This window comes from Numenius arquata, chromosome 2 (assembly GCF_964106895.1).
Source record: "Numenius arquata chromosome 2, bNumArq3.hap1.1, whole genome shotgun sequence".
Lineage (NCBI taxonomy): Eukaryota > Metazoa > Chordata > Aves > Charadriiformes > Scolopacidae > Numenius > Numenius arquata.
The window spans coordinates 116,956,483-116,981,889 of NC_133577.1; the positions used below are offsets into that span (position 1 = coordinate 116,956,483).

A 25,407-nucleotide genomic window follows, 5' to 3' on the forward strand; every position below is an offset into this window, starting at 1 on the left:
GGTTAAAGGAATAGGTCAGTCAGTCTAACAGCTCCATGTCTTGCTGGGATAATCTGAGCTCTTCATCAAACTAACTGGGCAATAAGCCCATTAAGATGAATCTGATTTATATTTCAACATCAACCTCCGGTTATGTTTCATATATCTGAAACAAGATCAGCCCAAATAGCTGAAAAAACTACAGTGATTATTGATACAAAACTGTATCCCGAATACTTTCCAAAAGTAATACTAAAACAGCAGGAAAAATTACAATTTCCTATAACGGGGTGTATGCAGTAATTTGTGAACTCAAAACACATTTATAACACTCCTATTTTCTAAAGAGGCTGCTATCTAGCTTTACTGAATTGTGTGATTTTAAAATAATTACTTTACATTTTAGTCTATAAAATGCAGTCTAGAAAGATGTGCTTGCAAGGACACCTAAACAAACACAGAAATACAGATGAAACCTCAAAAAAATCATCTAAATCATCCCTATGCACTGCTGCAGCATGAATTACATCTCTATCCCTGCAGAAAAGTGTTTTACCTTTCCTTAAAACTTCAGAGATAACACAATATTCCCCGAGCAGTTTAGTCTATTGCTTCACTGTTTCCTTAGAAAACTTTCCCCAAAGCGTAGTCTAAATATTGTGTGTGTGAAATTTAGGCCACTCACTATTTGTTTATTTCCTTCCTTTCCTGCCACCTCTTTGGGACAAATATTGATAGCCCTCTCTATAGCAACCTATCCACAGCACAAGACTTTATGTATTTCTTCCTACTATAGCCTCTTTCTCTGCCTTCTCTCCTCCCTTCCTCCACCATCTCAAACTCTGCCTTCTAGTATGCATCTACTAAATCTCTTCTTTTATTCAGCTTAGTGTTAAAGTGTTACGACAAAACAGCTTAAGCATAGCTGTATCTAAAATCTGGCATGGCATTCATTTGCAGCAGTTAGCCTATTTCTGTAACTCGGCTCCATAAACGGGCTCTGAAAAATTTGTATTCAACCTCTGCTGATGATCTGTACAAGGAAACACTTTGCCACAACCTGCTAGAACCTATGTTTCAGATTTTGGAGGTTTAATAAATAAAAGAACGAAAGCGAAACCACTTTAAAAGTTCCAGAAATAATGCACAGGTAGCCTAAATTTTGTTTTCTTTTAAATAAGAATACTACTGTCCAACTAGACACTGTAGTATGGAATAGTCATAGTACAGATGCAATGCAATGTAGAGAAGAAAAAGTTTCGTGGGCAGAACGTTTCACTAGAGCAGCTAAAACAATCGAATCAGGAAGGAGGCAGACAAGCTTCTGAGCACACAAGGTCTTCTTCAGATCCACAGTAAAAGCAACAAATCTCAAGGTAACAACAGGTCAGGAATAAGTACTCCAAGTTTAATGTCATGATGTTATTTTATTGGAAATTCTGAACAAAACCAGTGGTTAACATTTGGAAGCAAATGTGCGCACTCTCTAAGCATCCCTAAGCCTTTGTTATTACATCATTTTTCTATAGGAACTTTTCTCAAATTCCTATAATATATGAGGAGACTAAACAGAGCAAATTAAACTCTTGTTTCTGTGCACTTAAACTCTTGTTTCACTTGCAGCAGAAACTTATGAAATGCACAGCAAATAATCCATGCAAGAGAAACTAAATAAAGGAAGCTGGGATCACTTGGTTATGGATTGGGTGGGAAACAGCTTCTATTGCTAACTTTCCACGGACCCCAAAGTGTTGTGGGGCGGGCCACCAAAATCAGTTCTTCGTTCTCAAGAGTTATACCTGTGGACCGGGACCAGACTGAAGCACAGCTCTCTCCCTGACTCAATGGCTACGAGGTGCCTACAGCTCAGTGCACTGAGCCCATATCATTACACAGCAGCCTCAGCTCAGTCCAGAGACAAGCCCCACTGGCTCTTGTGGCACCTGATATCAGAGGCGACTCTTGGGAAGACTCTGTGGCTCATTTCTCCCTGTGACACTGGCCATGGGATAACCCTGCATATACGACGGAATATATGAGTTGCAAGTTTCACTGTGGCACACAGAAAAAACTACAGTGTAGACACACCACAGGGCAAAGAGAGATAATCACCTGATCTTTAAACTGCTGTGCATACACAATTACAGCTATGCTCTGTTGGAGCAACGAAGGAAGTGCTTCACAGAAAGAAAACAGAGATCTCATGCAGGGCATTCAATTTCTGATGCAGGCAAAATTAGTGATACACATTCTGACTTGAATATTGATGCTCCACTTCCTATAAGCTTGGAATACTCTCATTTGTTAATGGAAATGGGTGTTGGAAAACTCCTCAAGGTTCATGAAGCATTTAAGTGTTACAGTGATGGTAACTGTAAGAGAGACCATGACAAGGAAAGACAATATTCTCTGTAAGGACTGGAGAGTACAGATTTTGCATTTGTGCAAAATCACAAAATAAAGAAGGGAGTATGTTCTCAGCAATTAGCGGTTGAGGCAGCTGCTGTTACAACATCCGGTGGAAGAGGCAGGGCTGAGTAGGAAAGCTGCGTCAAACAGAATTGCTGCTTGCCCTGCAAGAGGAGCAGGCAGTAAATGAAGGTGAATGTCCACTCACACAATGATACATGGTACGTGTCTGTGCCCGTGTACATCTGCAGCCCCACAGAAGTCTGCACAGTCCAACAACCCCTCCAGCAGGCTGAACTTAGGTAAGACGTTCTGCTTCTGTGACCTCCAGTAAGCCACATCTTGCCACACTGATGTGCTACCGTAAGCTCAGGTGCCTTCTTCACTGTGCTCTGTCATGCAATGTAGGTACACCCTGAAGTTCTGACAGCACTTCTTCTTTTGGTTTTCCTCACCTCTACAGTGGCAGTCGTAGCACTTAACTGTAGTAGTAGTATTAAATACTACTGTATATCAGCTGACTATGTCCCTGTTTAGTTAAAAAGAAAAAGGAAAGGTTGGGCATTTTAAATTATGGCTTGACTACATGCATGTAACAAAGAACAAAGATAAAACCAACATCACTTGAATTTGGTTTGGGGGTTGTTCATCAGAACAAGCAGAACCAGTAACTGCTTGAAGAACTACACTGGAATTACTGGTTCGTTCATCAATACAGTTCTTTATTCTGCTGCCTTCTGCCACTATGACTTGATATGCTTCTGCAACAACACTGCCTCCTGCCTGAGCATTTCAAAGGGGAGTTTATAGTTACTTCATTCCTCACCACTATTTTGGGTACAACTCCAGTTTCTGCCTTACTGTATAAAAGGGAATAGCACTTCATTTCAATTAGCTGCCTTTCTCTGACGATTTTTAACATGCCATAGGAAAGTGCGTGCCAATCTCTTTGAGAAATTATCAATATAATTCAAGCAGATTGAAATTATGAATGAAATATTGTTTTTAGGGGCATATTCTATCCTTGGCTAACAGTATTGATTTGCTCTTCCTAAATACTAGTTTATATTTAACAATTGAATTTAGTATTACCTATGTTCTTCCATACTTAATAATTTCAGAAAGTAATTAGCCATTCCTTCACTGACAGGCCTCCCATGGTCTAAATTCAGTAAAATTCCTCAGTGTTTCTTAAGTAGGTTGTCACATTTTCTGTAGGAATCATTAAACTGAAAACTAGCAGTGATATATGTAAATGCTACTGTGGGCATGACTAATCCACAGTCCACACATCTGTTAAGAATAATGAAGCCCAAAACTTTTATCTTGTCACTTTCCTCCTAATGGCACCTTACGCAAAGATGAAGAATGAAATCAAGAATAGATAAATTGTTCTGGCAAACTTGCTATCAGATTTTCCCTTTTATGAGGACTGCACAGAACTTCCCTCCTCCTTCCTGAATGCGTGCCAGAACCAGGCATCCATCATATGCCACGCAGAGGCGTGAGCCCTGTGCGTCAGAGGGGGGAGCTGACAACACCCATCGCCGCTGCATGACGAGGGCACAGCCAACTCGGGCAGAAGGGACCACGGGCTGGTCACGCCATGGGGACAGCCCTGTAACGTGACCTGCGTGTGACGAAGTGTGCATGCCTGTGTCCAGTCTCTGATGCGGTGGCACTGTGCTGCTGCCAGCTGTGCAGTCACAGGGCTGGGAGGTCTGACAGGCAACCCACCACTAGCATCATCGGTATTCATAACGATGCTATAGAAGTACTCACTAACTTGTTTGGGAAGTGTTTCACTGTGAGTATGTACCATTTTAATAAAAACAATGAGCTTGAGGGGCTTAGAAATTAATCAGTGCATTTCAATTAAAAGATTTACTTATTTCTGAAAATTCTAAAACAACTGAAAGTGTCGTAGGTTTCCTATCAAGTGTTTTCTGCTGACTGAGGTTAACAGAAAATATTTCTAACCTGCAGAAATTCTTGCTGGAAAATATTTAAATAATTACAAGGCTTGAGCAGAAGTTAAACAAATCAACTTCTCTACCAATTCAAATTAACTACCATCTGTTTTAGACAATTCTATTGTCATGGCTTTTGGGTATCTCAAACAATTAAGAATAAAGAGAATGTTGCATCTTCTTTCTCTTCAAACTGTTGACGTTTTGTAAGTCTAAAATTTGTAGTTAAGCAAAATGAGTTTTGGTTCTTAGAAAACTTCTGTACTTCTGAAAAAAGAGGAAAAATAAAAAATAAAAAAGAGACAGGCCACTAAACACAGCCCTGTCTTTATCAGAAATTACTGCAATATGTGATTTGACCTCATACAAAAGTATTTTGAATTTGAGTACCTGCTAAATGAATTAAACACTTCCTTTTCAAAGGCATAAAAATGGCTTTCTTCTTTCTCAGCCTTTCCTTTTCAGTTAATCAGTCATGTAAAAGTGACAGTTCTTATCAGCGTGTGTAAAGGCAAAAAATATTACCAAGTTCAACAACTACAAATTAAAAAATGTTTCGAAAAAAAGAAAAAAGAAAAAAGACTAATATTTGTTGCACAGAGATCTCCTCTACTGTCATGTGAGATTCTCTCTCTTTCTCACTTAGGTTGATGGCTGATGCAGTAGGTGTATAATGTAAGCATCAATTTACATATAATGTGTTTCTCTCTGTCCTTTGGAGCAGTCGTCACCACCATCCATAGTGAAGAATCCTGAAAGTTTTTGCCTTCTCTGCTTCCTTCTGTTCTTTCCACAAGAGTGGTATCTCCTTATTTGCAAGTTTATTCCAGATACGCCTAAGCCAGTTTCTCCTTAGAGGTTCAGCACTGATGTACTCTGCCTATGCCATCTATGTTTCAATTATTTTTATTTAGAGCTTTGTGGGGAAGCTGGCAAATACATAAAGCTACTTCTCTTTCCATTTGGCTGAGAGAACAATATTTTAAACTTCATTTATTTCCTTTCCACAGGACAAAAATGGTATTTTGAAGTTAGACGTTGTTTGGGGGAGAGGAATGAGGAAGTTATCCCTGTTGCTGGTAAGAGATGCTCCACAGATGCCCTTGAGCCAATCTACCAGTTCTTCTTAGCCTGAGAAGGCTAGCTCACAGCAACCTCAGTCAGGTTCTCTTCAACTCTTTCAGAAGCTTAAGCAGATACATAACTGAAGTAACCTTATAGACTGTTATCTATTCCTTAATTAAGATATTATATGTTTATATATATTACTAGTAAATGGGTATTAATAGCCTCTGTAAATAGCATCTATCAAGTATAAATTTGAGCTCATTCTGTAGCAAATTCATGCTGGTTTTGTTGCATTATTCTAAACTCCTGCTAGTATTTAATGAGGTAATTTACTTGTTTATCTATCCATCAAGATGCTGAAAAGCAGGAACCCAATGCTTCTGCTAACATACAGAACTATATCAGCTTTCAAACCCTAGCTATCTGTCATGGTTTGGGCTGGACTGGCCACCGAGACCAATGACAGACTCTCCCTACCTCTCTCTCTCTCTCTCTCTCCCGAGAGAGAGAGAGAAAGAGATATATGAGTTTAAAGGAAACTAAACTACTTTAATTAAAATATTAATAAAATAATAAATGAAAATAATAATGAAATATATACAATATATACAAAATCGTATTGAGCTCCCAGGATGATGATCGTGTTACCGGCAGGCACTGGGAAACTCCCAGACTCCAGTCAGCAACGGATGGGAACTAAGATTCCCGATCTGGATTAGGGAATGCACAGATCGGGGCCAAAGGCAGATGAACAGCCAGCCATTGAAGAAAGAGAGGCTGACCCTTTGACCCCTCAAATTTTATACTGAGCATGGGGCAGATGGGATGGAATACCCTGTTGGTCAGTTTTGGGTCACCAAAACTGTCCTGTCCACTCCTCCCTGCAGGTGTGACCCCTCTACGCTCTTCCGCTTCCGATCCTCCAACGGGGCAAATAACAAAGTGACCTGACCTTAGTTTTTATAGCAATAAGTATAAGAAAGAGCCTCTCTGCATACCATTCCCTGGCATAAATTAGAAAATTCAGGTCTTATCTCTCTGAGAGCGAACAGTGTCTCCACAACATGTTGTTAATTTTCAGAGAGTTCAGTTACTTAGAAGAGGCTTAGCTAAAAAGTAAAATTACTGAATAGAAAATTAGTTCTGCTTTACCTCAAACCAGGACAGTATCTCATACTCAGAATGATGAAAACTAATCTCATCCATCGCAAGAAAGTATCTGTCTATATTCAGCAACTGCATCTCTTGTCTACCTGACAGCTTATTCAGGAATTTCTGCTCATTTTTCACCTCATGAACTTACTCATAACCTTCTCTTCCACTTTATGCTGCTTCTACCTCCATGCCGCCCTTTCTTCCCATCCAAGTCTCTTGATCACCTCAACAGTTTTTCTCCTTTCTCTTTATCTCAGTCCCACCAGATTTTAAAGGAAAAATTAAGGATTAACTACTTGCAGCTGTCTCATTGTTCATTCTAGCTCTATAAAGCATTTTTAATCTCCTTTTCTTGCTAAACTCCTTTGTTTAAGACTACGATATCTATTATTCTTTGTGCATAGTCTAGAACAATGGAGTGGATTAATAACTAGCCCATAAGTAGCTATGTCATCAGTACTACGGTATATCTATTTTATGTATAGAGCCCACATTGCATATATACACACATATCCATTAAAACACAGAAGAGACACTAAATTAGTTAGCTCAATATATTTTAAAAATTGAAATTCAAGAACAATTAATTGATCCTAGCTTACTTGTGCCTTTACCCTCTACATACCAATGACAGTACATTAATACATTCACAGCATGTTAACAGGAACAGCTGTTAAATAATAAATGCCTTACTATATTGTTTTCAGCAGGTGCTTCGGCAATTAAATTCTGGCTGCTTAATTTCTAGCTCATTTAAGAAAAATAACTATATCTTATGCCACCAAGTAAAACACTAGGCATTATCCAAAGAATAACAGAAACATCAAAATCAAGACATCCACTGTAGAGAATTATTGTTCTTTGTGAAGAAATGTGTGTCATCTCCTGGCTTCTCCCTGCTTATCACTGCAAGAGCTCAAAAAGCAGCTTTTAGCAGAAGAGTCTAGGAGCCTTTGCTGCAGATATCATTGGATGTTTTGCCTCAACTGGTGTCAGCGTTCCAGTTCTTTCTCCATCCCACCACTGGCTAAAAGCAGCCACTACTACCCCTCTTCCAGATACAGTTACTTGGGAGCCACAGCACAGGTCAGTTGGAGACGCAATGAAAATCAACACACCCAAACCTCCTGTATTTATATTTTCTTTAAATCAATGCACCCTCAGGCAGCACAACTCCTAGGTCTGTGCAAGGGAACTAGAGAACACCTATGGGCAGAGGCATGACAAAGGCAGGGACCCGAAAATCAAATTCTCTGAATCAACCTGCAGTATCACCAGATCAGATGCAACATGAAAGCACATGCTACAGCCAACTCTCCAAATACTTGTCATTAACTTGGAGAAATGTTCATCAGACACAAATCTTCAAAACCACTCAAGAATCAACACTCTTGCACATTTCAAATTTTAAAATAGCTTTTAGCTAAATAGCCTAAAATTAAGAGAAATCCATATTTGAGAAAAACCTTCTGTTTCATTTGGTCAGCCTCTTATTCCTAAAGCATGAGAATCAACTTCAATTATAGAATGCTATTAAGCTACCAAGCATAAAAAAACCTGTTACTATCTGACTTTTCCACTTGCAAGGTATCTTGAATACCTTAACATATCCAAACTATTGTTCAATTAAGAAAAAGTATCTAAAAATATGGTTAGGATGCAAACATCCCTGTAAAATGTATTATCAGCACAGTTTGTTTCATATTTTTAATTCTATATTTTATCAATCAAGTTTCTTAAATGTACTGTACCTCTCCAGTAATCATTTAGTATTGAAGAAGAAAAGCAAGAACTATCACCTTTCATAGGCTTTTTTGTTTGAAAAATAACTGGTTTGACTATTAAAGCTGCCAGAAACTTAATAAAATAGTACATATGGCAGACAGCAGTATTACCTTGTTCCAGCTTGAAGTGTATTCACATGATTTACACCTGGACCATACCATAAAACTTGGCTCATTATTCTGAATAAGATAATTATATTTTATCTCTCCACAGCAAGATCAAAACACATGAAATATTAACTGCCCACAGAAATTACTTCCCCAATAATTGTGCAAAAATTTCAGGCTTCAAACATGTTTTTAATTTCCTTTTAAAGGAACATCACAAATAAGTGATTTTTTTTAAGTATTAGCTTTTCAAACAATTAAACTCTCCTACTGAAATGCAAACGCTTATCACACATCTGTTATAAGGACTGCATTCATTAAAGTCAGCTATCAATCAGTCACAGTAAAACTTTCCTTAAAATACAGAATGTAATTTGCATAAAGCCCTGCTCACTGTTACTGAGTGCTAGTTAACGAATCATTCCTTTCAGTTCATGCTACTGTACCTCATGAAGTATTATCATTACTTAAAACATGAGAATATTTGGAATTCATTACATTTTCTTACTTTGTGCTACATATGCTATGCACCAATCCTGCAAATGCAAACCTTCATTTTTCTAAGCAGTTCCTTAGCAATCCTAAGGATCTCCACTAATATTTTTATATTGACAAGGAACTATCTGACTGAGGTTGTAAGCAGTAAAATTAGAAGTCTGGAAAGACTTACTGCATTGCAGAATACAAACTTCATTTCATTTACTAAAAATGATCTGCAGTTGAAAACAGAAAGCACTTTACAGTTAGATTTTAAACTCAGCATACTGACTAGGAGCAGCTCGCATCTCCTGCTCTGCTGACTTTTATGAGTCAGTCATGAGTTTCATTGCATTTAGTGGTGGCTCTTACACCCCACTCGCAGACTCATAGCATTTCAAACAAATAAAGCTTAGATTCTAGGCCCTCACGCTTCAGGAGAAAAAGCCCTCAAAAACGAAGCCTAAAGGCTATGATGCAGCAGAACAATAAGGAGAGGCCAAGATTATTCATTTTTAACGACACGTCATTTGGAGGGATCTGTTACATGTAATGGAATAAGGTAGATCATCCTCTGCACTGGCATGAACCAAGCAAACCTGAAGAATACACAGGTCGGCAGGCGCACTCCTGGCACAAGACGCCACCAGGCACAAGACGCTGCCTCCAGGACCCGATCTGCCAGCTCAGCACAGCACAACCACCACTATCTACACTAACCAGCTCGGTTTTGAAAAACACGGGGAGATGTCTAGCACGGCTGTACATTTCTCATGCATAGCTGATCACCAAATTGCGGTTTCAGGCTGTCTATGAAGTAAGCAAGACAACCCTGCATCAGATGATATTCAGTTCTTGCTTTCAAAGTTCAGCTCTGTTAGGAGTAAAATTAAGAAAAGCTTAGGTTTTTCATAAGTTCCACAGCAACAAGGCGGCTTCATGCAAATTCTGTCACCTGAAACCTTGGCTACATTTTTCCACAAGCCAGATAACAAATTTGTGGTTAACCTAAGTCAGTCAGCTTTAAAGAAATCTGACAAAATAATGTTGTATTATGTTTGACATGACAATCACCATCAGCATTACGTTTCAACTATTATGTAGACCAACGAAACATGCAACCTTATCCAACTTACCTGATGCCCGCCTGGTGAATCGGTTTATCACTGGAGCTGAAAGAGAACACACTTCAATTAGATTCTTTTTATAATAGTCTCTAACACACTTGAAGCATAACAATGTTATACTTCATTCAAAGGGCAACAACTACAAAACTCAAACCCTTGTTTTTGTATCTTTATAGAAACCCATGTTAACTTGATACACACTCAAACTTTTAAGCAGGTTTGCAAGAGATGTGGTAGACAGTAGCCAGTGAGCTTTCAAGACCATTTTCAGCTTCTGAAGAGTTACTGTTACTTACTGCTGTTCGTGACTGGCTGTGAAACATTTAGATCTGCATTTCCACTATTTATTGAGAGCACGGAAATTGGCATCTTGCAAACAATGACGCAAGCATGGATTAACAAAAAGATGTAAAAAAACCTTAATTTTACTTTTACAAAATATACCTATTAGAAATCTGGCATCTATAGAGAAAAAGACTAATTTGCAATCCCCGCTGAAAGACCAACTTTTGCTTTGACTAACCTCTAAAACTCCTTGGGTAAATCAATAACAACGCTAACCCCTGCCCAAACCCCCATTTTACGGTGCAAATGACTGTTTTATAGTGCCATCTTGGCACATCTCCAACTGTGTGCCACAAACATTTGGTATCAGACTCCTGTCTTGATTCCAACTGGGAGAGATTGCAAAATACATCTTAAAGCACAGTTTTGCCTCTATTTCATTTCCAGGATTACCAGCTCCTTCAAGAGCTACTAGAGATAAAATAGATAAAGAAATAAAGTTTTATGTTTTGCCTTCCAAATAGAACCTTCAGTCTGCTTCTAATTAGTATACAACACTGGTCTTGAACTCTACTTTCATGTGATATGTTAACTGCTGGAATAAACAGTAAGAAGACAATCTGAATGACCTAATTTCAAATGTGGGCAGCAGCTACATTAAAAATGTATGCCCTTACAGTGCTTATTAACATTCAACCTTAAAAAAAAATGCTCTTAATGTTTACATGGAATTGAAAAATGAAAAATATCAAACCTTTTTATTTTATCCCACTTAATTTTACATGGGAGTTATGCATCATTTCTTCAACATCTAAGCCAAGATAAAAGAGAAAAAAAAATTGCTGAGAAAACAGGAGAGACAGTAACAGCTTGAGATGCAAACTGACTTTTTATTCCTTTGGGGAGAAAAAACAGAGCAAAGCTACAATTTCTGGACCACGGTTGCAGACGGTTTGTGCAAGCACATACAGTAGTGACAGGTCCAAGTGGCAAGACAGACACTGGGAAACCCAACTAGAGCAGTTCAAAGTGCCAGCTATGAGCAAGGAAACCTCTGGTGAATAAGCTATCACAAACTCCAAACATACAAATAAATAAACAAGAGAGTAACATAATCAGCAAAGTTATTTTTAAATGTGAATTTTAATTCCCCCCAACATTTTTTTTAATAAAAAGACAAGAAATTTAGACACATTTTTTATTAGAGCAAATACAATATTTTATGCAACTACTGTTTTGTACTACAGATGGCTCTTTCATTCCTCAAAACTTTTCGTTTTGTTGGTAGGGTTATGGGCCAGATTCATTTCAGGACACCAGGCATGTCTGTCACCATCAGATGGCTCAGCTGTTACATACAGTGTGTACATTAGCAGCAGCTCTCAGCAGATGTGTTCATATAAAAAAAAATATTTGGAATCTGACATTTTTCTAAAAAGAAAGCATAAAATAGTGCTCCGCTCCCATTCAAAAGCTTTCCCCAAATTCAGAGAGGGTATTTGGCTTTGGCTGTCAGTTCTCTATATCATTTGTACATATGAAGATTTAATTCCACTAGACAGCTACCTCAGCACATTTCACCAACACAAAAAAAAAAATTACAACATTAAAAAAAGAACATCTAACAAAAAAACTAATATACTTTTGAGACTACTACTCTTTGAAACAAGTTACTGGGACTGTCAAAGAGGCAAGTCCTTTTCCACCTACTTCCAGCTACATACTTCTAAATTCACTCTTTTATGTGGCTGCAGGGAGCTAAATTTATTTTACAATAAATTTTACAAATTATTTACTGGGAAAAAAAAAAAAAAAAGGCAAGAATGTCAGAACCTTGATAAGGAACTATTTCTGAGCTCATGTGAATAGCCAGAGTTTGAGCTGCAACCAGGCAAAGCCTTCTTCCCCAGACTGGGATTTCGTGAAGGTCATCCAAATGGGTTACCAGGATATTTTAGAAGCAGCACCCACAGTTCTTTGTCATGGAGCAAGCTGAACTACTCTCTATTTCTTGTGCAGCAAATCACAATATACTTTTGCTGCCCAGAAAGATGGGAGTGTGAGCTTACAAGAAGGTCTCAGAAAATCATCAGCCCTACAGAAATTTAGCTGGTATTTTCACCACAGAGTAGATGCACAGTCACCAGGCTGTTATGATGGGTGGCAGGATAAGCGTAGTAACATGGGCAAAAGAGAGTTTAAGAGGCATTTTGCTGAAGCCCTAAAAAAAATAATTAAATCACCTTTCAAACATATCAAGAGATAACAGTTTTGGCTCAGAAACAAATGGACAAATCAATGGCAGAAATATTCAATGAGGGATATTAAAGGCTCCTCCTGGAGCCACAGAGAGATTTCCAGGGAAGAAGCACTACTTGCTCTGCCTGTACTTGCCATTTTCCCTGAATATCTTGTTTTAGCCACTGCCCTTACTGAGTTCTGGGCTAGGCTGACTCTTAGGTTTGGACTGAGATGACTGTCCTGATCCACAGGGCTCAAGTGGAAGCAGCACCCAGAGAGAATCACGTCAAGAGACAGTCTTGGCATCCAGGTTTAACTCTGAGGGCAGCTTTGAAATCCCACTCAGAGGCCACAGGGATCTTGTACTTACCCCTATGGGCTCAAGCCCCGAGCTACACACAAGAAGTGGTGCTCAGGTCCTGTGCAGCGGCTGATGCTGCAGCTGCTCCCCAACACCCCACTCGCCCCTCTCCTCACAGGCACATCCACAAACGGATTCTCAGGACCTTAGGTGCCGGCCTGCAGGCACAGCAGAAAGCAGGTGGCATTTGGGCTCTGTAGGCTGCCCAAGAACTTCTCCCTACCATGAGAAACCCAGGCAGCCTTGTCCAGAGCTACCCCATCCCTGACAACACCCACCTTGTGGCACTGCTGACACATGCCACTCCACAGCTCCACAATATTCCAGCGAGGGTAAACTCGGGAAGGGAATGGGCTTGAGGCAATGCCTATGTGGCTATTGAAGTTAACTCTAGAGCAAAAATATACTTTATCTTAAAGGTTCTATTATTGTGCTGAGAGTTGGTTGCTCAGAACGATTCAATAAAACAACTGGCTAGAAAAAAACTACTTAAAGCAACTTACAGCTACACACCCCCCCTCACATCCCCCGTCCCAGACTTGTGCAAAATGTAAAAGGAACAAAAACCCCGTGGATTGCAAAACCTCATCATTGCAAAATCCAGGGATTTTTCCCAATAAAGGGTAAACTGGCATGCAGATAAATTCAGAACGCATCCAGTGACATTTGACCCTTTTTTACAGTAAGAAAAAGAGCGCTGCACCCCAGCCGAGTAACGTCCTACTGTGCACAGAGGATCTCGTTGAAGTGTGTGGTATCACTCCAATATTAAACCTGACTCTTCATGTTCTAGTTTGTCTCAACCAAAATCAATTATGACCTTACACAGGGGAAAATGAATAAAGGCAAAAAAAGATAAATGACAGGGAGTTGTATCCTGGCAAAGTTTTGAATAAATTATCATTTGAAACTGAGTAAGCTATCGATCTGTACATGACATGTTACAAATGTTTTGCTCTCAGCACCTACGTAAGAGAGAATTCCACAGTCTAAAATGTTACCTGCTGGTAACTGAAATTCATGTTTGCAAATCATTGCTCAGATGACTGTACGAATGTACAGTTTTTAAAGTATTTTGGCAGTACAGATCAAGTGAATAAACAGAAATAATTGATAAATGATCAAAACACGCTGAAGTGTTTTTATGTATCTATTCAGCAATAATATAAGCTGTAAAACAACATCAAACTACATGAAGCACGCACTAAAAATATTTCCAAGACTCAACAACAGCTAACCATTACTCTTTTCCCCACTGTATTTTACCATTCATACTACTTTTTACGAGCATTAAGCAGTCATCACAACAGCCCTGTGAAACAAACCACAAAACCAGAATGATTTTGTAAGTAGAGGAGGAAAGGGGTGTCTATGGGGTTTGCAGAGCACCAAGACTAAGACGGTGATGGTAAGAAAGGATCCCTAGCTGGGCATCCTCTACACGGCTGACTTGTTCTGATAGCTTGAGCTATCCTTTTTTGCAGATTCCCAGTTTAAGTGCTCCAAGTCAAGTTTGCTTCAGAAACTGTCAGAGATTCTTGTGCCATTAATGTCACCTGGGATAAGAAGCTAAACACATTGCAGACATTAGACATGCAGCCTTCCTAAGAAATCAGGGACTGTCAGCCCGGGATTTAACAAGAGGTTCTGCTTATCAGGGGCTGCTGAGGACGTGCTCAAGCACCCTCTGACAGCCAGATCTGCAAGCTGTGCCTTCTGCAGGTCTGCAAACCAAGGCAAATACACAGCCCTGGGCCGTGCTGCAGAGTGCATGGGACCCCACGTGTGCCCAGGCCAGGGTGAGCACATGTGAGGTCCCTGCAGCTGCTCCCACGGACGGAGACCATCAGGAGACTGCTCAGGCTACATTTATGGCAACTCAAGGCAATGCTCTTTTAGAACAAAATACACAAAGCCAAAACGCCTGCTCTGAGTGATGAGGGCTGGCAGGAGATTAGTGATTAATCTTCAGTATTAGTAAAAATTAGAACATTTTCTGCAAGCTCCACTTTCAATTAGCCACTGTAATTTCTTCATAGGGCAAAGGGCTAGATCCCCTTAAAAAAACCAACCAAATAAAAAAAATTAAATTCAGCCATTATATGTCTAAAGCCCTCAAATTTGGAAGCCCATATCCCCCCAAAACCCAGCTCACTTTACAGAGTGAGAATAGCACTAACATATCTTAAAGGGTAGACACAAACAGAAAAATCTGCACCACAGTCTGTCATCATTGTGTGGAAGATGCAAATACCCCAAGTGAGGTTATGAAACAAGAGCCATAGCCAAATTATACATTTTTTTCTATCCTATTGAGGGCAAAGCAGTGTTAAGACTCTCAAGGACCTGTGAGTCAGTGGGTTAAACATAGCCCAAATTTCAACAAGAGACTGAGAAGCTGCACTGCGTGATTTTATGCAGTTTAACTCTAGTGGTTTCAGAAGTGTTGCTGCTGGTTTACACATGAGTTTTTTTGTCACATACCTCAAAATCCCAGGCCTAGTTTCAACCAACGAGCATCATGGGCATTATGGACCCCACCTTCTCAGTTCCAAGCTCACCTATTTCTCAGAGGTCCCGCAACTTTCAGAAATACTTTGAATTATGCCTATTGTAATCACATTCCTATATTATGCAAATTAACATTTGCTTGTCTTCTTTCATAAACAGAATATTAATTAGAATGATCTAATCGGAACTCAAGAAAAATCTAATCTAAATGAATGCCTTTCTAAAATACATGCTTTAGCCAGATCTATGTTTTTATGCCCCAAATGGATGAAACACAGTTAACTCCTCATTACCCAGGACAATGATAGACTGGGACACCATGGATAATAATAACAACAGTAAGAATTTGAAGCGCCTCTAATTTCATAGAATCAATCAGGTCAGAAAAGAGTTTTAAGATAATCAAGTCCAATAGTTAACCTAGCACTGCCAAGTCCACCACTAAACCATATCCCTAAGCACCACATCTACCTGTCTTTTAAATACCTCCAGGGATGGTGACTCAACCACTTCCCTGGGCAGCCTGTTCCAATGCTTGATAGCCCTTTCAGTGAAGAAATTTGTCCTAATATCCAATCTAAACCTCCCCTGGCACAACTTGAGGCCATTTTGTCTTGTCCTATCACTTACTACTTGGGAGAAGAGACTGACACCCACCTCACTACAACCTCCTTTCAGGTAGTTATAGAGAGCGATAAGGTCTCCCCTCAGCCTCCTTTTTTTCCAGGCTAAGCAACCCCTGTTCCCTCAACCGCTCTTCATAGGATTTGTGGTCTAGACCCTTCACCAGCTTTGTTGCCCTTCTTTGGACATGCTCCAGCCCCTCAATGTCTTTCCCTCCATCGCAGGAAACTTTCACTTTAGTTCAGGATTACTCCAGGTAGGATGATTATTTCAGAGCACTCCCAGACTGCAACAGACATAAGATAATACAATTATGCTAACGTACCTTCACACTAATAAGACCTCACAAAATCTCAAGGAAGGCAGGACAAGCACCACCACTGCCACCCCCTTGCATGCCCTCACCCATGGGAGTCACCCACAGCCAGTCTCAGCAGGGGCCTGCCTGCCTCCTCCAGTGCTGCTCTAGGTTCAATGTGGCTGGTGCTGAGCCTAGGCTAACAAAATGCGAACAAAATGGTCTTCCCAAAACCAACTCCAGCCAGATGCCTCTGCATGCCAAGTTCTACAGGAACATCATAGAGCACTTGAGTTGCTCTGCACAGGGACAGCTATGGGGCAGGACTGGAGCTGGCTCTAAGAGCAGTTCAGTGGTGCTTGTCCTACCAGCACAGGTAGCAGTGGTACAGGTAATATACAACCACAATGGCACAGAATATCCATAAAAGATAATTTCCCAGTGGAGAACTAGCAGCTGATTGTATTTACAGTCGGTGTCACAGCCGAGGTCAAGGTACATGGTCTTTTCTTCCTTAGGATCTCTAAATATTAAGTAGTACTAAAATACAGATTTAGGAAGATGGTAAAATGAAGCTGTTAAATGAAATTATATAAATTATGCAATAAAACTGTACAGTATAGATCTCTATATTCCTTAGGAATTTTTTTAGTTGGAATAACTTTAGAAACTGATCGCTTTACTCTGAAGAGCTATTCTTTCTTCTAGTTATCAGACACTGGTTGGTACATTCACTGACAGTTTGAAGAAATGACTCTGACAAAGGAGGGAGTTGTCAGGTCTATGGAGAATGGTTCTCATCCTTTCTCTGTGAAAGGCCGTGACGACTGTGAGGGATGAGGAGACGGGATGAGCCCAGGGAATATGCAGCTATTATTCAGAAGACAAACAAACAGCCCTTGCAATACAGTAGCTAGATAGAGCATAGCTTTCTAAATGAGCGTGTTTTAATTTCTGGAAATTTAACAGCAACAGTAATATTTTAATGATGAAATACGTAAGATATATCTTATTATTTCGCTCACCAAGTAAGTAAATCTCAAAAGATGATCTTTTATTAAAAGCATAAGGCTGGGCCTTTACACAAGGAGAACAGGTAAATCACGGCCACACAGGTGCACACTGTAAGCAACACTTGGCTAAAGAATGTGAAAGGTTAGACAGCTGCTGCCAAATTTCCCAATAAACAAACCTTAACATTTCAGGAGAATTTGAAGTCCGCTCCAAAACACTAATTTTCCTTGGAGAGGGAACCCCTCAGCTGTTCAAAGGGTAGGATCTGCAGGCAGAGGGATCTGGCTGCATCTAAAGAAGAGTGTGCTGCTGGAGGGCACTGCAAGTATGGGCTCTTAGGGTGAGTGTGCTCCCAAGGAGTCGTGGCTGCAGAAGGAGGCAGAATGTATACATAAACATCCATTCACATACACAGGCAGAATGCAGGCAGTGAGACGTGAAGTAAATGCACTTTCAGGGAGTCCTGTAGACAGGGACTGAGAAGCCCAGGATGAGGACGAAACGATCCTACAGTGGTGGTATTTACATGCTACTGGGAGAAAGAGTGAGAGAAGATAATTTGGCTGTTGCAAGAAAAGTAGATGTTGGTGAGAGAAAATAGCTACATCAGATGGGATGCCCTAAGATTTTATTTTTTTTTTTAATTAAAAATTGTATGTGCAGATTTTAAAACCATCTGTACCACAATAAATATATACATAACTATTCCTATCTCTGAAGACAACAAAAAAACCAACACACCTGTAAAAGAATAAAAATATACAGAAACCAGAATACCATTTTTATAATATGCCACAAATTAAACTAAATTTAAATTTAAATAAGTTGTAGTCCTAAATACAGTTAGCAAAACCAAATTTTGAGATTTTTTTATTGGCTCTACAGATTACTTCTTTTCATTTTTCAGTCTGGAAAATGAGTTCCGTTTCACTGTAGAACAGTTTCTCAAGAAAACCGGGAAAGCCTTATAGTCACAATAATCTGAAAACTACACCAGATAATTGACTTGTGCTCCTTGCGATTTAGCTCTGGAGCTCGCATTTCCAGAACTATGTGCTAGTACTTTAGGGTCAGCCCTTCCCAAACACAACACCATACACTTCCAAAGGCTGCACAGGGTTCTGTGGTCTCCTAGGATAACCTTCAAAGAAAGGTGTGATGAAGAATCCCAGCAACTTATTTTATTCTTACAAATACATACACTACCCGGAAAAAAAGGCTGCCAGAAACAGCATGGAAGAAAGCTGCTCTTCTTTATGATTTTCATTCCACATACTAACATGTATCTCCCAGGTGATACACACAAATTGCTACTTCAAACCAAAACCAAATGGCAAATTCTCCTACCTCACCTCTCTCCGATGACTACACAGTAACAAGCCACAAATTATTTCAAAACCCAAAAGCTTGACTTGATAACTCACGTCAAAAAAAAACTCAGTAGATTTTTTTGCAAATTAATATATTGATTATTAAGATGTCACCACACAAGAACATGAACTAAATATGTGGATAAATACCTTGGGGTTTCCTTTGCTGAAGATGAAAACTGTGTATCCATTTAAATGCCATCACTATGGTATCAGGAAAACAGCAATGTTATAAATGGAGTCCCCCAAAGCATTTAATAAACAGAGAATCTAATATATTATTTCAGGATTTTTACATTATTTCCAGGTTATAATTAGTGTTGATGTTAAATATATTTGTTTTTAAAACGCTACCATGGAGCAGCACACTTTCATGGTCATGTTTTGACGTGTACATAGAGCCAGTCATCATGCCATAAGTTGGCTGGTTATTTAACCTGTCATAACACAAACCTCGAAAGAGAGGCAAAGAAATCTTTCCCACTTTATCAGTTAAGAGATTTCAGCTCTTATGAATAATTGATGCTGCATGTAATTACTAACACTGAAAATAAAAAGATGAAATGCCTGTTTGATGTGTTAGACTGATGACCCAACGCAGTGAAACGGGCTGTCACAGCCCATTAATGGGACTGAAATGTTGCTCTTGAAGAGCGTATTTACTTTTCCCACCCAAGCAGTTCATTCGAGACCTGGGCTTTTTTTTTATTTTTAGATCTATCACTTCTTTCAGATTAATGTCTCATGTGAGAACATAAAAGTATGAAGTGAAGACATCGCTGTTTTGAATTTTTCTCTCCGAAATATGCATTCTGTTACATGGTGCCATTTGTTACATGTAGCACATTTCTCCTTACAAATTCATCCTCATCACTGCTTGTAACCAGTACACTTAGTCGTGATCTCATTAAAAGTAATCAGTCATCTAGATAAGAAAACAGAAAAAAAAAAGGTTTTAAAAAAAGTCATTCACAGCAATATTTCTAATCCTCAGTTATACCAGAGGCTACAACAAGTTAATTTGTGCTAGAATTTGTCTATGCACAAGCTGAAGAAGTGTACCTGTGCAGAAGCACTGGCTGCCCTCAGCCCTAGGTTAATCACTACACATGATGAAAACTAATGGCCTATGAGAGAAGATTTCTACCCACCAAAGACAAAGGAAAAGAGGAGTACGAAATCAAGCCTAAAAATACCAATGGAACAAATATACGAGGGAGATCAGTCTTCCTAGGAACATGTCCTGGGCTATGAAAACCCAAGCATTCCCATAGAGCCAAACCCCAAGACCTGGAGTGCTGGTTTAGCTTGGTCACCACCTAGAGACCCTGGGGTTTTTTTACCCTCTCTTTTGCACAATTTACCAAACTGCCTATTTCTGCCTAACAGAGTGGGCTGGGGTTTTTTAGTTCTTTTTTTTTTTTAACATGATCACTATACCCCAACACCACTTGTGGTAACATCCCTCCTTGCTAAGCAATTTATTACCCTCTCCAATGAACATTCTGCTACAGCCATAGCGTAGTTTACAATTGCTACTAAACCTCATCTGATACAAAATGTCAGTAATGCTTTTATCTTCCTACCATCTGTAAATGGCTTCTTTCCACTTGAAATTTCATAAGCTATTTTAAGAATATTACGGTTATTTGCTTTCTAACACTGCAGCGTAGGCGTTCAGATCCAATTTCATGTTCTTTTCTGCTTTCTAATTCTGCTGCCTGAAGCATATTTACTAATGTATGCATGTTCCTAGTCAGAATGGGAGAAAAAGTGGTCATTCTGCCAAAGCTCTACCAGCAATGCCTGAATCAGTTTGGTGGTGCTGCTGATCTGTAAAACCATCAAATTGACATTTAATATGTCATCAGCTTCAGGATCACCATCTCATAAGATGAAGAATAATTTGCACCTGTCTTTGAATCAATATTTCTGTCAAACTGGAAACAAGACCGCCCAAGATTTTACAAGAGTGACCTGTTCTCCTGAATTCCTGGTAGCCAACAGCTTCCCTTTTTTACAAAATTTTGGGCTACATTTTTTGTCTCTTGACAGTACCTGCGAGTTATATTTATTACAAAGGAATAATGTTGCAATCTCACTGATGGTACTGATGGTAGTGGGTTGGAGAAGATGTCATGGCTGTCAGTATTCTCCTCCGAGGGAGTACACCTTTGTGTGGAGTTTATAATTATCTCATCTATTTTATATGGTTTAACAACTGTGAACATAACTGCTTTCTCCCATACACATTCATACTACCTGTGTTTAATCCAAAGCCTCAAACCCTTTAAGACTCAGGTTTTCCTACTATTATTCATGTTTTTGTCACTTTGCCTTAGGTTATTACAACAAATCCTACATGGGCAAACACCATTACAACTTTCTGAAGTTAAGAGTTTATACAAAGTGTCTGCCTGCTTCCTAGGACTACCTTGGCAGAAACCTGTGCTACAAAGTACCTTGATGAAGAAGTATATGAATATGTATGATCTACAATTTGGATTGCCTGCTTATTCACTTCCTGGTGAAATTTAAGGTTTTGGACTTGATGTGTATTTTAAAGTTTGCATATTTTAGGAACATGAGGTACTTAAAGGGAGTTTCCCTTGCATTCATGGTAATTCATTCTCAGCTGGTCAGAACTAAAACAGACAATTTTGTTTGCTTTCAGATCATGAGGCAAAGCACATTTCCCCACTTGGTTTTAGAGAACGGCTGAGAGGTGTACCTCATCAGAAAGCACAGTGACTCAAAAAGAAAAAGAAAGTGCAAACCCCAACTGTTATTGCTTGAGTATGATGAGAATAATGGCATTGAGACTGTTTGAGAAAAAAAAATAAATTATATATATATATATGAACATCTAAATAGAAAAGCCATGACCAAAAAGAAAAGAACTTGAGTATTATTCTGTCCCAACTCCTACCACATAAATGCCAGCTCCTCAGAAACTTGCTGATGACACCTCCGGCAGGATGGTGCTTCCTGACTCCAGCATACTGACTGACAGAACCTAACACAGTCCTCAGGCAGAGCATATCGCCTGTTTCCTGGTCAGACATCTCACTGGTTTAACAGCCTACAAATAACATACTTCCCACCACTAGACAAACTGTCCCTTGTCTGGCAGCCAACAAAACCAGCTAGTGAAACAACAAAATGAAAAAGTCCCAGTGTCCTCCCACCAGCTAGGAGCACATCCGCTGAGGTCACTTCACTTTGTGGCTGACACCTTCCCCAAGCTCAGGTCCCACAGGTCACAGTGTAGTTTCTGAGAATGCATTTGGGTTACTTGGGGGTCTTGTTTTTATGTTTCTAGTAAATCCTTGTACTTTTAGGCTGCGGGTCTGGATAATACCAGCAACATAAAAGCCTGGGCTACCAGAATTTAGATTTGAGAGGCTGAGCCAAAGAGGGATGTGAGAGGGGGAAAGAAAAAAAAAAAAAGAAAAAGATGTACTGTTCACTTTCCACAAATGTGCAATGCTAAATTACTGCAAGCAGCTGTCAGGGATTACAGTGAAGCTGTTAGCCAAAGCACGCTTCATGATTTGGCCTTTCCAGTTCTCAGGGACAAGTGAATGAAGCACAGCTGGTGCTGGTAGCTGCCCTTGCTTTAATGCAGGCCTTCAGTACCCTTGCAATATCTGCTCTCATTTACTCTTGCAAACATGCAGTACAGCGTGCAAACATGACTCCAGGGAGAAGGTGGGAACAGATTCACCTTTAGTAACACAAGCCTCTACCTCCCTTTCAGACAGTCAAAACCACTATCCACATCCATAAGACTACTGATGATGCACTAACTATAGAAACTCCAGGCACGAGTCAGGTTGACCATCATGAACAGCTTTTTGAGTCAAGGAACGGGGTAGAGAAGGGCACTAAAGAAACCCTGGTGACAGCGATACCTAAGTGCAAGGTCCTGCACCTGGGTTGGGGAAACCCCTAGTATCAATACAGGCTTGGGGATGAAGTGATTGAGAGCAGACCTGAGGAGAAGGACTTGGGGATACTGGTGGATGAAAAGCTGGACATGAGTTAGCAATGTGCACCTGCAGCCCAGAAAGCCAAACGCATCCTAGGCTGCACCAAAAGAAGCACAGCCAGCAGGTCAAGGGAGGTGATTCTGCCCCTCTACTCCACCCTGGTGAGATCCCACCTGGAGTACTACATCCAGCTCTGGGGCCCTCAACATAGGAAGGACACGGATCTGTTGGAGTGGGTCCAGAGGAGGGCCACAGAAACGGTCAGAGGGATGGAACACCTCACCTATGAGAGCAGGCTGAGAGTGTTGGGCTTGTTCAGACTGGAAAAGAGAAGGCTCCAGGGAGACCTTATTGTGGTCTTTCAGGACTCAGAGAGCCTATAACAAAGATGGGGACAGCCTTTTTAGCAGGGCCTGTTGTGATAGGACAAGGGGTAATGGCTTTAAACTAAAAGAGGGAAGATCTAGACTAGATATAAGAAAGAAACTTTTTACCATTAAGGTGGTAAAATAATGGCACAGGTTGCCCAAAGAGGTAGAAAATGCCCCATTCCTGGAAACATTCAAGGTCAGGTTGGAGGGGGATCTGAACAACCTGATTTAGTTGAAGATGCCCCTGCTTGTTGCAGGGGAGGTTGGACTAGATGACCTTTAAAAGTCCCTTCCAACCCAGACAATTCTATGATTCTAAGTGATTCCACAAATCTTCACAGGTTTAATCTTGAATTAGCTGCACACTGGACTTTTAACATGGCACCGGCAATGCAGGTGCTACTGAAGGCATCGTGAAACCTGCCAGGCCAGCTGAAGGATTGCAGATAATGGCAAAAAATCCATCAACAGTGAGCTACCATGACTTGCAAGAAAGCAAATTATTGTTCTCCCTATTGATAAAGAACCACACAAAGGAGCCCCACATCGACATATCATCCTGCTAATGATGCCAAAAGAGCTGCAGAAAATTACGTAAGCAAAGTCCATTATCTAATGCATTTCCAATACTCAGAAGGATATCTACTGAAGATCTTATAAATGGTACCTCCAAAATTGCACAACTGGCTGTCATTTTTCCCAAAACTGGGCCGATAAAGAATGGTGGTAATTAGGGATGACCACTTTCCAAGCGACCAGGCAGCACTCTTCCATGTACCCATTGCCTCATGACATCTGAATGAGGCTGACAAACTGAACAAACAAATGGCAAACACAACACGGATGTTATCTCTGTGGTCACCACCATCCTGATGCTGAGATTCTCCCTTGAACAGCTAACTCAGTTTTGGAACATGATACCCCGTTGTCAGCTATTCCTCTTCTCACAAATGTAAGCATGCAGAACATGTTGTACCTCAGACCGTAACATGTAGCACAACACAGTTTCTGTCTTGCACTCAGCATTTGTATGACCGTGATCAAACACAGACCCCATGCTGCTGCATGTTACTGTCCCAGTACCAAGATGCAAACGACAGTAATTAACACAGCACATATACTGTATAACGCCTTTGTTTAGGTTCTTTTTCCAGGCTTGCACTCATCTCAAACTGTTTTTCTCTTCCATGGTAACAACTCAAATCTTCCCCAGAACACGCCAGGATTGTAGCCCAGACTACACAGAACACGTAGAGAACTAATAGCTCATTGCTTAACTTGGTGTGGAGATTTTTGTGTGCCAAAGGTAAAATTTGTGCATAATGATAACAAACGTTGTCACTTGAGCCCCTTTATAAATCTAGTCTTTATTCTCAAACTGCCTGAGTCAGTACATGCGCCTCAATTATGGAGCCTTTGAGACCAAATAACTCATTTCTCAAGAGAATGTAGAGGTTAAAGAGATCCCACAGTGTGAAGAGGCATTATGGACAGGTTAGTAAGATACGTCTTTTCTGTCCTGAACCAATTGACTTGTGCTAGAGAGGCAAGGAGTGGCCAAAGGAAGCTGCAGACACCAATTTATTCAGCACCTTCTGTTTTGTTAGTGTGAAACAGGGATTACTGGTAGCATCTGAACAATGCCCGCAAGCAGAGAGATGGTCAAAGTGCAAATATAAAGATCTACCTACTGTCAATTGATTTCTTCTTACACTGCGGTAGCATTATGTCCTGGTTTGAGGTAAAACAGAACAATTTTCTGTTCAGTAACTTTACGTTGCAGTTAAGCCATTTCAAAGTAACTACACCCTCTGAAATTAACAGCATATTGTTCAGACACTCTTCACTCCCAGAGTGGAAAGACCTACATTTATAGTTAATACCAAGGAACAGTATGCAGAGAGGCTCTTGCTTATACTTACTGCTGTAACAACCAAGGACACTAACTATGTTATATGCCCTGTTGGAGCGTCGGAAGCGGAAAAGCGTAGAGGGGTCACATCTGCGGGGAGGAGCAGCCAGGACAGTTTTGGTGACCCAAAACTGACCAACAGGGTATTCCATCCCATCTGCATCATGCTCAGTATAAAAGCATGATCCCATACTTTGATCCCTCAGTATAAAAGCTGAGAGATCAAAGGGTCAGCCCTTTTTCTTCAATAGCCGGCCTCCAAGGACCCTGTCTAGTCATCTGCCTTTGATCCTGATCTGTGTGTTCCTGAATCCAGATCCAGAATCCAGTTCCCATCTGTCACTGGGACTT

At 40.2% G+C, this 25,407-nt stretch overlaps 1 protein-coding gene across 1 annotated transcript in view; it reads right to left on the reverse strand.

Moving 5' to 3' along the window:
- Nucleotides 1-25,407, reverse strand: part of PRKAR2B (protein kinase cAMP-dependent type II regulatory subunit beta) — an 88,541-nt gene that overhangs the window by 45,186 nt on the left and 17,948 nt on the right. Inside the window, exon 2 of the mRNA XM_074168009.1 lies at nucleotides 10,087-10,122. Within this exon, the coding sequence (XP_074024110.1) occupies nucleotides 10,087-10,122 (36 nt within the window). The remainder of the gene's footprint in view (nucleotides 1-10,086; nucleotides 10,123-25,407) is intronic.